The following is a 13,826-nucleotide window of genomic DNA, read 5'->3' as shown; positions in this document are numbered from 1 at the left end:
ATACCAATAACATTCTTTATAGGAATAGAAAGAACAATGCTAGGATTCATATGGAACCACAAAAGACCCTGGATAGCCAAAGTAATAGTATGCAAAAAGAAAATTGGAGGCACCACGCTACCTGATTTCAAAATGTATTACACAAAGCTATAGCAACCAAAACAGCATGGTATTAGTATAAAAACAGACACAAAGACCAATGGAACAGATAGAAAACTGAGAAGTAAATCCAGGTATTTACAGTTGACTGATTTTCGACAAAAGCACCAAGAACACACATTGGGGAAAGGACCCCTCTTCAATAAATGGTGCTGAGAACAGTGGATGTTCATATGCAAAAAGAAAAAACTAGATCCCTCTCACCATCTACAAAAACCAACTCAAAACAGACTAAAGACTTAAACATAAGACCCAAAACTATAAAACTACTAGAAGAAAATATAGTGAAAAGCTTCAGGACACTGGTCTAGGCAGATTTTATGGGTAAGAATTCAAAAGTACAGGCAACAACAACAAAAAAAAAAACAGACAAATGGGACTATATCAAACTAAAAAGCTTCCGCATAGCAAAGGAAACAACAGACTAAAGAGACAACCTATAGAATGGGGAGAAAATATTTCCAAACTATTCATCTGAGAAGAGACTACTATCCAGAATATACAAGGAACTCAACAGCAAAAAACAAATAATCTGATTTTAAAATGGACAAAGGATGGGAATAAACATTTCTCAAAAGACATATGTAAATCCTACAAGAACATGAAAAAATGCTCAACATCACTACTCATCAGGGAAATGTAAATCAAAAGCACAATAAGATATCATCTCACCCAGTTAGAATGGCTTACTATTGAAAAGACAAAAAAACAACAAATGTTGGTGAGCATGCAGAGAAAAAGGAACTCATACACTATTAGTGGAAACGTAAATTAGTACAAACATTATGGAGAACAATATGGAAGCTTTTCAAAAACCTAAAAATATTACTACCATATAATTCGGCAATCCCTCTACTGAGTATTTATCCAAAGCAAAGAAAATGTAGAGTGCAGTGGCACGATCATATCTCACCACAGTCTCAAATTCCTAGACTCAAGTGATCCCCTACATCTCAACCTCCAAACTAGCTAAGACTGCAGGCATGTACCACCACGCCTGGCTAATTTTTTTTTAATTTTTGTACAGATAGGGGTCTTGGTATGCTGCCAGGGCTGGTCTCACACTTCTTGCCTGAGTAATTCTCCTACCTGAGCCTTCCAAAGTGTTGGGATTACAGGTGTGAGCCACCATACCCAGTCACCCCCATGTTTACTGCAGCACTATTCATAATAGCTAAGATATGGAATTGGCATCAACCTAAATGTCCATCAGCAGATGAATGGATAAAGAAAATGTGACACATATACACAATGGACTATTATTAATAAAAAAAAAAGTCGAAATCTTGTTTGCAGCAATATGGATAAGACTGGAAGATATTAAGTGAAATAAGTCAGGCAAAGGCAAGTAAATACTGCATGTTCTTACTCATATGTAGGAGCTAAAAAAAATGAGCTTATAGAAGTAGAGGAGAATTGTGGTTATCAGAGGTTGGGAAGGGGTGAGGGGAGGGGAGGGGAGGATAAGGAGAGGTGAGCTTACAAATACATAACTACAGTTAGATTGGAGAAACAGGAGGAATAAGTTCTGGTATTCTGTAGCATTCTAGGGTAAATACAGTTAACGATAATTTCTTACATATTTTCAAAAAGCTAGAAGAGAGAATTCCAAATGTTTACAACACAAAGAAATGACAAAAGTTTGAGGCGATGGATATGCTAACTACTATGATTTGATCATTACACACCATAAACATATATAAAAATTATCACACTGAATCCTATATATATGTCAACAAAAATTAAAAATAAAGATAAGAACTACAAATATATAATATTATTAGTCGGTATTATGTAGTATCTTTTATCAGCAGCAGCTAAAGGTAAGAACTACAAATATGTATCCATTTGCTGCTGCTACTTCTACTACCACCTAGCACTTAAACTTTAAGGTATGCCAGATATTCTTAGCACTGTATAGGTATTAACTCCTAACAGCCCTGTGAGCTGTATAGGTATAATCCTCCTAACAGCACTGTATAGGTATAGCACTGTATAGGTATAACCCTCCTAACAGCCCTGTGAGATAGGTACCATTACCAACCCCAGTTAGCAAACAGGTAAACTTAATACCAAGAGTTTAAAAAAATCAAAGTTACACAGTTAATAAAGAGTAGAGCTATGATTATAATCCAAGCAATCTCAAGTACGAAAACAACCTAAGTGTCTGTCAATGGATGAATAAAGAAATTGTGGTGTATAGATGTATATCAATGGAATATTAGCCCTAAAGAAGATCCTGCTATTTGTGACAAAATGGATGAACCTGGAGGGAGGAAATTATGCAAAGTGAAATATGTCAGATGTAGACAGAAAAATAATACATGATCTCACTTATACATGGAATTTAAAAAGTCAAATACATAGAAACAGAAATCAGAACAATGGTTAACAGGGGCAGGGAGGTGGGGTATTTGAGGAGATGTTGATCAGAGAGTACAAAGTTTAAGTTACATAGGATGAATCAAGTCTAGAGATCTAACGAACAGCATCATGACAACAGTTATTCCCCTATCCCCTGGCTGGCAGCCCGGAGGCCACACGATGCCTGGAGTTACTGTAAAAGACAGGAACCAGCAGGAGTTCCTCAGAGCTCTGGCAGCCTTTCTCAAAAAGTCCAGGAAGCTGAAAATCCCTGAATGGGTGAACACCATCAAGCTGGCCAAGCACAAAGAGCTTGCTCCCTACGATGAGAAATGGTTCTACACATGAGCTGCTTCCACAGTGCGGCACCTGTACCTCTAGGATCTGTGGGGGATGTCAGAGAAACAGCGTCATGCCCAGCCACTTCAGCTGAGGCTCCAAGAGTGTGGCTGCTGGGTCCTCTAAGCCCTGGAGGGGCTGAAAATGATGGAAAAGGACTAAGATGGGGGCCACAAACTGACACCTCAGGGACAGAGAGATCTGGACAGAATCGCTGGACAGGTGGCAGCTGCCAACAAGAAGCATTAGAACAAACCATGCTGGGTTAATAAATTGTCTCATTCATAAAAATAATAATAATAATAATACTATATTCTAAGCTGGATATTTGCTTTAAAAATTTTAGGTATTCTACACATACACACACACACACACACACACGGTAACTATGTAAGGAAATGAAAATGTTAATTAGCTTGTGATATGATTTGGATGTGTGTCTGCTCCAAATCTCATGTTGAAATGCTCACACCTGTAATCCCAGCACTTTGGGAGGCCAAGACAGGTGGATCGCCTGAGGTCAGGAGTTCGAGACCAGCCTGGCCAACTTAGTGAAATGCTGTCTTTACTAAAACTACAAAAAACTATCTGGGTGTGGTGGGGAGCACCTGTAATCTCAGCCACTTGGGAGGCTGAGTCAGGAGAATTGCTTGGACCGGGGAGGCGGAGATTGCAGTGAGCCAAGATTGCGCCACTGTACTCCAGACTGGCCGACAGAGCGAAACTCTGTCTCTAAAAAAAAAAAAAAAAGAAAATGTGATCCCCAATACTGGAGGTGGGGCCTAGTGTAAAGTGCTTGGGTCTTCAATGGCTGGTGCCCTCCTCATGGTCATAAGTTGAGTTCTTGCTCTGAGGTCATGAAAGATCTGATTACTGAAAAGAGTGTGGAACCTTCTACACTCCCTCTCCTCCTTCCTCTCTTTCCATGTGACAAGCTTGCTCTCTGTCTTCTGTCATGCTTTTAAGCTTCCTGAGGCCCTCACCAGAAGCAGATGCTGACACCATGCTTCCTGCACAGCCTGCAGGTGAGCCAAAATAAACCACTTTTTGTTATAAATTGCCCAGTCTCAGGTATTCCTTTATAGCAATTCAAACAGACTATCACAGCTTGGCAGTAGTAATAATTTCACTAAGTATATGTATATTAAAACATCATGTTGGCCAGGCATGGTGGCTCACGCCTGTAATTGCAGCACTTTGGGAGGCCCAGGCAGGCAGATGACAAGGTCAGGAATTCGAGACCAGCCTGGCCAACATGGTGAAACCCCATCTCTACTAAAATACAAAAACTTAGCCAGGCATGGTGGCACGTGTCTATAGTCCCAGCTACTTGGGAGGCTGAGGCAGGAGAATTGCTTGAACACGGCAGGCGTAGGTTGCAGTAAGCCAAGATTACTCCACTGCACTCCAGCGTAGGTGACAGAGTGAGACTCTGTCTCAAAAAAAAAAACCATCATGGCCAGGCACAGTGGCTCATGCCTGTAATCACAAGCACTTTGGGAGGCCGAGGAGGGTGAATCACAAGGTCAGATGTTCGGGACCAGCCCGGCCAACATGGTGAAATTCCATCTCTACTAAAAACACAAACAAATTGCTGGGTGTGGTGTTGTGCACCTGTAATCCCAGCTACTCAGGAGGCTGAAGTAGGAGAATCACTTGAACCCAGGAGGCAGAGGTTGCAGTGAGCCGAGATTGCGCCACTGCACTCCAGCTGGGATGACAGAGCAAGACTCCATCTCGAAAAAAAACAAAAAATTGTGTTGTAAAAACCATCATGTGGTACATCTAAAATATAAACAAATTTTATTTTACTTTTTATTTTTTTGTATTTTTTGTACAATCGGGGTTTTGCCACGTTGCCCAGTCTGGTCTCAAATTCATGAACTCAAGTGATCCGCCCGCTTTGGCCTCCCAAAGTGCTGGGATTACAGGTATGAGCCACCATGCCTGGCCTACAACATCTTAAATTGATATTATTACAAAATAATTTTCACCTCAGAGACCACCACCCCAAAAACTCTTAATCTCTGGAACTCCCTGGGCTACTCCTTGAGAAGTGCTGCCCTAAGGATACTGAAAGAACTTTGAGGAATGGGAGAATTCACAAACATTCAAATATAAAACAGAAAAAAAGCAACTTTCAGCTCTCTCTCTAGTCCAATTCTCTTATTTTATAAATGAGGAACTGAGGGCACAGAGAGAAATAGGGTTTACCATCTCACACATTAGTAACAGAGCTGTGACAGCACTGAGGACTTCTGAGTTCTTTTCTACTGTCCTTTATATTATACATTATATATTCTTCCTCTTTTGTCAAAAATGGATTTAGAAAATTCTATATTTTCCTTCTTTAAAATTGAACAATGGCATTAATACATACTTTTTGTGGAGACAAGGAGTTTATCTTTCCCAATGGAGAGTTGAGTTTTATGGTCTTTCCTGAATCAAGTTTTGCATCCGAATTGTGTACTTCTGTTCCAAAGCAATGACGTTTTCTAATCTGTAAACACAGAACCAAAATGAAGTTTAAGGTAAACTAGAAGTTTAACAGGCTAGTTGTTCTCAAAAGCCAAAATAGATCTATGCATTTTTTTTCTGCATCCAAAAAAAAAAAGACTATTTCTAACTGGCAATAATAACACGAATTTTAAAAACACAAATAAGCACCTCATGACAACACTTAAATAAAACAGAACATAGTAATGACTCACAAATCTTAGCCGAACTAGCTTTGATTAGTGATATATCAAAATTGGAATATTGTAAAATGAACTTCTCATAGTCCCACCCTATGGACATCAAATCTAGTATTACAGCAAAGTCCAATCACATATCTAATTGGAAAATAAAAGTAAATCAAAATTTAAGTATAATTCTACATTGACAACAACTCAGAATAAAAATTTTAATGTAAACAGTCATTATTTCCTACAATGTGGAATAAATTACTCAATTACTATTACTTACTAAATATTTGATAAACCAAGTTGTCTTTGATTAAATTTCTTTTATAAATACCACTAAGTTTTCTTTCCAAACTGTATTCATGCTTTTTCCTACTTGTGAAAGACCTATTCACTAAAGTCATAATTGGGAGAAAAGCATTTCTATTGATAATCTCATTCCTACCAAAAATGAAATGAGAACCAATGAAATAAGGGAATAAACGTTTTATGTTGAGCCCTACCTGATGACACAGAACTCTATGTACACATTTTGTGAGGGGGGAAATCTCTATAGATTCACACCTCATTTGTCATGGTATTTTGATAAAAATAAACTAGTTCACTCTACTTCTAAAAATAAGGTTGAATTATAGAAATTTATAAAGATTGTGAGTGGAACAGTTAAACTACATAAGAATGCAAGCACCTTGGGTATACTCAATTAAAAGTACCCAATTACCTACAAATAACATGCTAATTAATGGTTTTTAGTTTATGTTTTTATTTATTTATTTTTTGGAGACAGGGTCTTGCTCTGTCAGCAAGGCTGAAGTGTAACGGTGTGATCTTAGCTCACTATGGCCTTGAACTCCTAGGCTTGAGCAGTCATCCCACATCAACCTCCCAAGTAGCTGGGACTACAGGCTCACGCCACCACACCTGGTTCATTTTTAAACTTTTTTGTGGAGACGGGAGTCTTTCTATGTTACCCAGGCTAGTTTCAAACTCTTGGACTCAAGAGATCCTCCCACTTCAGCTTGCCAAAGTGCTGGGATTAGAGGCATGAGCCACTGCACCCAGCCTAATAATTATCTTTTTTATTTGTAACCAAATCTGTTATAATCCCAGCCTCCCTACCTCACTGCCATGAATTGAGAAAATATTATGTTCATCTATGAAAAGTACATTTCATTTAAAATATCTAGTAATTCAAGCCTTTTATTTTTAGAAATAAATATACATATTTTATCATGTATCAATCTAAAAAACTCAGTAAGAATAAATCTTTTCATTACATTAATACTATCAATTCCAAAATATCCATAACATGAATAATCATATCAAAGGTATTTTAGCCAAAAGAAAATGCTAAAGATAAAAACAATGGAAGAGTTAAAAAGTGCAAAGCAGTATATTACCAAGATAGCCCTTAAGTAAATATTTTACTATCAAATTCCTCATATGTAAGAAACACCATGCAGTTTCACTTGAATGACATGTTACTGTAATCTGCTATAACAAACTCCTTTGTAACAAGTTAACTGTACAAAATGAAATTATAACAAATTACCATTTAATTTATGGCTGTCACATGACCCAACTAATCTCCACAAGGGCATTAAAAACTTAATTGATACTTGACTACCATGTTCAGCTATAACTAACTCGATTATTTCACTGCCAATAAATTCTGTTTACCTGTTGTGCAGTTTCTAAGGGTCGAATTCTTTTCTTCTCTACTTGAAAATCATCATTTTCATCTCTGTATACGGATGCCTGTTTCTTAGCAGATAACTTGGCAGCCAGAGTGGTTTTTGCAGGGGAGTCTTATATAAGAAGTAATAAAAAATTAGCATAAATAACTTACACATAGGCAATTTTTCTAAAAGAAAACTGGAACCAGGATGTAAGCCTTTTTAGAAATTTCATACCATAATCTAAAATATGAAACTTAAACATGTTTAAAAAAATACTTCTCTACCATTCAGTTTACTTTACCAAAGATTTTGAGAAACATTCTTTCAATAGGAAAAGTCCAATTTGATTTTTTAAATAGCTTATGTACTTGTAGACTACACCCAATAATGTGATTTAAAATGTATAACTGCTAGAGTCTCTGAAGAAAATATATTTCGTGTGTGTAAAAATCTTTCTTTACAGTATCAGTGTTTCTTTCCTACTAAGTTTTTCCACATTCTTTAGAACAAAAACATTCATTATAGAATCAAGCTCATATAATGTCTTTTAATCCCAGAATCCTGAAAGCTTCTTCTCAAGGTCATCAAGGACCTCTTAACCACCAAATAACATTAATTATCCCAATCTTTTTTTTTTTTTTTTGAGATGGAGTCTTAGCCTGTCACCCAGGCTGAAATACAGTGGTATAATCTCAGCTCACCGCAACCTCCTCCTCCTGGGTTCAAGTGATTCTCCTGCCTCAGCCTTCCCAGTAGCTGAGACTACAGGTGCATGCCACCATGCCCAGCTAATTTTTGTATTTTTAGTAGAAACAGGGGTTCACCATGTTGGCCAGGCTGGTCTCAAACTCCTGACCTCAAGTGATCTGCCCACCTCGGTCTCCCAAAGTGCTGGGATTACAGGCTTGAGCCACTGCACCCTGCCAATTATTCCAGTCTTACAAATGTGAACACTAGGGTTTTAAAAAGTCCAGTAGCTGACCCAGTATCATACAGTTAGTAAGTGGTAGAGCTTGGATGTGACTGAATCCTGCTATGTGACTCCAACCTCCATACATGTAACCTCTTAGGCATACAGCCGAACACTGTCTTCTTGGAACACAGCAAATACATTTTCTTCTTCCTTAATGTCTGTAATGGTGTTCTTAACTATTCTCATACATTGGTTTCTCTCTTCTCCCTTTTCCTAAACATAAATATTCTTAAAGGTACCCTCCTTCCTGTTTGTTTCTCTCTAAACATTCTCCCCACTCTCATGGTTTGAATTAATTTAACAATCTTTTTTTGTTTTTTGAGATGGAGTTTCGCTCTTGTTGCTCAGGCAGGAGTGCAATGGTGCGATCTCAGCTCACCACAACCTCTGCCTCCTGGGTTCAAGCGATTCTCCTGCCTCAACCTCCTGAGTAGCTGGGATTACAGGCATGAGCCACCACACCTGGCTAATTTTATATTTTTAGTAGAGACAGGGTTTCTCCATGTTGGTCAGGCTGGTCTCAAGCTCCCAACCTCAAGTGATCCACCCGCCTTGGCCTCCCAAAATGCTGGGATTACAGGCGTAAGCCACCACGCCCAGCCAACAATCATTTGAGTCTATCCCATGACCGGATACCATGGAAAAACAATGAAAAAGAGAATCCCTTGCCCTAAAGGATTTACAGAATATTTACAGCAGAGAAATAGCTATATGAGCAGGTCCAATACTGTTTTCAAAAAATAAGTTTAAGGCCGGCCCCAGTGGCTCATGACTATAATCCTAGCACTTTGGAAGACTGAGGCAAGTGGATCACTTAAGCCTAAGAGTGCAAGTCTGCCTGGGCAACATGGCGAAATCCCATCTCTACTAAAAATACAAAAATTAGCTGGGCATGGTGGCATAGCCTATAATCCCAGCTACTCGGGAGACTGAGGTATGAGAATCCCTTGAACCCGGGAGGCAGAGTTTGCAGTTAGCAGAGATCACACTACTGCACTCCAGCCTAGGCAACAGACAAGGCTCTTTCTCCAAAAAAAAAAAAAAAAAAAAAAAAAGCAAGTTTGAGACCTCATAAACTCAGAAATGAATCTATGCCACACAACACTGATTTTCAAGTTTTTTCCTAAAGTGTAGGACTATTTTCTTTTTAAAGATATGTTACAGCTGGGCACGATGGCTCACACCTGTAATCCCAGCACTTTGGGAGACCGAGGCAAGTAGAACACCCAAGGCCAGGAGTTTGAGATCTGCCTGGCCAACATGGCAAAACTCTGTCTCCACTAAAAATACAAAAATTAGCTGCACATGGTGGCGCATGCCTGTAATCCCAACTACTTGGGAGGCTGAGGCAGGAGAATCACTTGAACCTAGGAGGCAGAGGTTGCAGTAAGCCAAGATCATGCCACTGCACTCCAGCCTGGGTGACAGAGCAAGACTCCATCTCAAAAAAGAAATGGTGCTTAAAATTTCCAAAATAGAGATGAAAAACCTAGAACTTCTCTGATCCACTTTCCCCTTCGCCTTACAAGTTGTTTCTTTATACGGTTCTTAGAAACACAGTTTAGAAACCACTATACTCTAAAATCCTAATAGTTTTGCCTTTCAGAAGTAGGTCTTTATCTACCTAGAAAGGGTTTTGTGTAAGGTATAAAGTTGGGCTCCAACTTCAATTTTTTCCATATGGACATCTAATAGTCCCAGCATTACCCAAGTTCTTCCTTTCCCCTCCACTCTGTAGGGGCACTTCTATAAATATATCAAGTTTCTGGATACGTGTGGAACTGAATTAGGGTTCTCTATACTTTTAGGTATAGATAGGTATAGAGAACCGTGCATTAGGGTGCTATTAGCACTTCACTGTGCTAAAGTCAGTCCATCTTAATTACTCTACATTTACATACAATAAATCAGTATATTTGGGGGATCAAGTCTCTCACCTTGACCTGCTTCTTCAAAAGCGTCCTGGCTATTCTTAGTCCTTTGCATTACATATATATTTTAGATAAGACAGGTAATTTTGAGCTCTGCATGTCCAGACAATCTATGTGGTAGTTATGACAGCGAAAATTCATCAGCCTATACACTTAGGATTTGCGTTTTTCTGTATTTAGGTGATAAAGAATTTACTTACAAATATAAAGAGGATATCAGAATACAACCTTGATTTTTCCCATTTAGACTATTCTAGATAACACTGACTCAGTAATGTCAAAATCAAGTTGGTATATATGGACAACTCATTTTTGATAAAGACACAAAGGCAATGTGGTAGATAAGGATAGCTTTTTCAATAAATGGTGCTGAACAACTGGATATCCACATGCAAAAAAACAAACTTTAATCCATACCGAAACCAGTTTGGCCATAGAGACCCCCATCCAGGCAGCGCTGAAGACATTAAGAAGCAGACATCCAGATAAAACAGCAAAGTGGGACTATCCGGGGTCAACAGCCTTCCAAGCTGAGAGCCTCAGGGGCTGACAGCATTCTGAGCTGAGAGCCTCGAGGAGAGGCTGACCCACGTATTTATTCTCTCTGAACAGGTGATTATTATTAACAAACAGGTGCTCTGTGTTTTCTCATAGAACTAAGATAAACTAGGTGGGCAGCTGGTGCCTGCTTACCACTAATCAAGGACAAACCAGAAAGTATTCTCCACGAGGGAGCCACGGGGGCATAGTTACATATCCTGTGCTTAAAGAACTGTTTTAATCGCTGTATGACATACATATAGTTTTGCTACTTTAGAATGCCCCAAGCAGTTTTCTACTTGGGCAGGGGGTGGCCAGGTTTTCCTTGCCATTCTTCTAGCAAACAATATACTTTATCATACATGTTAGGACTTGTGCCAATAAATACATACCTTGCACCATCTACACACATTAACTCAAAATGGACTTAAACCTAAATGTAAAGCCTAAAATTCTATCTGATCAAAGAAGTCTCAAAATTTAACAATAAGTTAAATTATTGTTGACAAGGATGTGAAGAAATTGGAACTATCGTAACTACTGATGGGAATGTAAAATGGTATGACCATTTCATGAAACAGTTTGGAAATTTCTTTAAAAACTTGGCCAGGCAAGGTGGCTCACACCTGCAATCCCAACACTTTGTGAGGCTGAGATGGGCAGATCACTTGAGGTCAGGAGCTCAAGACCAGCCTGACCAACACGGTGAAACTCCATCTCTACCAAAAATACAAAAGTTAGCTGGGTGTGGTGGCAGATGCCTGTAATCCCAGCTACGCAGGAAGCTGAGTCAGGAGAATCACTTAAACCCGGGAGGCAGAGGTTGCAGTGAGTCGACATTACGCTACTGCACTCCAGCCTGGGCAACAGACTGACTCCATCTCAAAAACAAAAAAAAGTTAAACATACACACCTACAAAGCAATCTGGTCATTCTGCTCCTAGTATTCACCTAAGAGAAATTAAAACATATGTCCATACAAAGATACAGACACAAATGTTCATAGTATCTGTCTTTGTAATAGCCCAGAACTAGCAATAACCCAAATATACATAAACAGATAACCAATTTGTGGTATATCCATGGACTATTACTCAGGAATAAAAAGAAATATTAATATATGCAACATGGATGAATCTCAAAATATTTGTTGTAAGTGAAAGAAGCCAGACAAAATTAGTATACATCCTCTATGAATCTATTTATATAAACTATAGAAAATGCAAACTAATCTATAGTAACAGAAAGCAGTTAAGTGGTTGGTTGGGGAGGTGAGTCATGGAGGGGTAGGAATCGGGGAATAACAAAGGTCCATGAGAACACTTTTGGGGAAAGTGAGTATGTTTGAAAAAATTTAGAGAAAGTGAATATAAGTTTGGTGTGTATGTTCACTATCTTGATTCTGGTGAAAGTTTCATAGAGGTATGTATGTCAGAATGTGTCAAAGTGTACCATTTAGGCTGGGCGCGGTGGCTCACATCTATAATCCCAGTACTTTGGGAAGCCAAGGTGGTTAGGTCACTTGAGGTCAGGAGTTCAAGACCAGCCTGGCCAACACAGTGAAACCCTGTCTCTACTAAAAATACAAAAAATTAGCCAGGCATGGTGGCAGGCGCCTGTAATCCCAATTACTCAGGAGGCTGAGCCAGGAGAATTGCTCCAACCCAGGAGGTGAAGGTTGCAGTGAGCCAAGATCACACCACTGCACTCCAGCCTGAGCAACAGAGAGAGATTCTATCTCAAAAAAAAAAAGTGTACCATTTAAATACATGCAATTTGTTATGTCAAGTAAACCTCAATAAAGTTATTTTTAAAAGCAAAGGGTATATATAAATATTATACATCAGAGTTCCTATAATTAGCTGAAAATTAATCCCATTCAGTCATAACAACAAATATTTATTTAGCACCTACCAAATGCCAGGGACCCTGCTAGAGTTCTAGGGATACAATGGTAAGCAAACTGACAGCATTCCTGACCTCATGAAGTATACAGTCTACTACGGAAGCAGAAATTAATAAAAGATTTAGACGGACACATATAATACAAACTGTAACAAGTGCAGGCCGGGGATGGTGGCTCACACCTGTAATCCCAGCACTTTGGGAGGCTGATTTGCTCAGGGCAAATCACCTGAGGTCAGGAGTTCCAGACCAGCCTGGCCAACACAGAGAAACCCCATCTCTACCAAAAATACCAAATTAGCTGGGCGTGGTGGCACATGCCTTTAATCCCAGCTACTTGGGAGGCTGAGGCAGGAGAATCACTTGAACTTGGGAGGTAGAGGTTGCAGTGAGCCAAGATCATGCCACTGCACTCCAGCCTGGGCAACAAAACCGAAACTTCATCTCAAAAAAAAAAAAAAAAGTGCTATAAAGGAAAGGTACACAATGAGAAGACAAAATATAATAGGGAACAAATCTACTCTGACAGAAAAATCAGGATGGATACCCCAAGGAAGTGACATGTAAACTGAGGAAGAAAAGGATAATAAGTTGAAGATGGAACTTTGCTCAGAAGGGACACTAATACAAGCAAAGGCTCTGAGGAAGAAGAGAGCATAAATCTTTGAAGGAAAAAAAAGAAATCCAAAAGGCCAAAATCAAAACAATGTAGACAACACTATTGGTCACCCATTTAACAACTATTCCACTTCTTTTTCCTTGTTCCTACAGGAAGTTCAATCATCTACCCTCCTCTGTATATTTATGTGCTTTAGAGGAAGCTGACTCCATCTGTGATTTTAGGAAATGGATACTGTTTGGACTTAAGTCGATCATGGCAACCTCTGTCTCCCTGCCAGTGACTGGTTAAGAAATAGCATGAGTAAAAACAGAAAAAGGGTTATTGGATGCTCTAAACAAGAGATGGTAGTTTGGACTATGGAGGTACCAATGGATATGGAGATGTACATAAAGAACTAAGAAAGAGCAGTGTCCAGGATGTTCCCTAGGTTTCCGTCTTAGGTAAATAATATTCTATCCCTTCGATACAGCCAAAAGCAGGAGAAGTATTTTTTCTAAATATATTATTAATAATCTTACATTACTCTTAATATATTTCTCTAAAATTAGTAAGAATTATTTAAGGATCACACATAAATATATCTGATTCTCATGTAGGATATTGGCCCCAGAAGGCCAGATGGCAAACTTA

At 38.9% G+C, this 13,826-nt stretch overlaps 1 protein-coding gene and 1 pseudogene across 4 annotated transcripts in view; one reads left to right on the top strand and one right to left on the bottom strand.

The window, feature by feature from the left end:
• BRIP1 (BRCA1 interacting helicase 1) overlaps positions 1 to 13,826 on the bottom strand; it is a 154,336-nt gene that overhangs the window by 135,849 nt on the left and 4,661 nt on the right. For all 4 annotated transcript variants that reach the window (XM_012445557.2, XM_012445560.2, XM_012445559.2 and 1 more), the window contains exons 4-5: positions 7,227 to 7,354; positions 5,243 to 5,362 (exon numbers count right to left, since the gene is read on the bottom strand). In XM_012445557.2, the coding sequence (XP_012300980.2) occupies positions 5,243 to 5,362; positions 7,227 to 7,354 (248 nt within the window). The remainder of the gene's footprint in view (positions 1 to 5,242; positions 5,363 to 7,226; positions 7,355 to 13,826) is intronic.
• Positions 2,704 to 3,147, top strand: LOC105712500 (small ribosomal subunit protein eS19-like; annotated as a pseudogene).

The sequence above is a fragment of the Aotus nancymaae genome, unplaced genomic scaffold (genome assembly GCF_030222135.1).
Source record: "Aotus nancymaae isolate 86718 unplaced genomic scaffold, 86718_ANA_hifiasm-v0.15.2.pri h1tg000018l, whole genome shotgun sequence".
Lineage (NCBI taxonomy): Eukaryota > Metazoa > Chordata > Mammalia > Primates > Aotidae > Aotus > Aotus nancymaae.
This window is presented reverse-complemented; position numbering and strand designations above follow the sequence as displayed.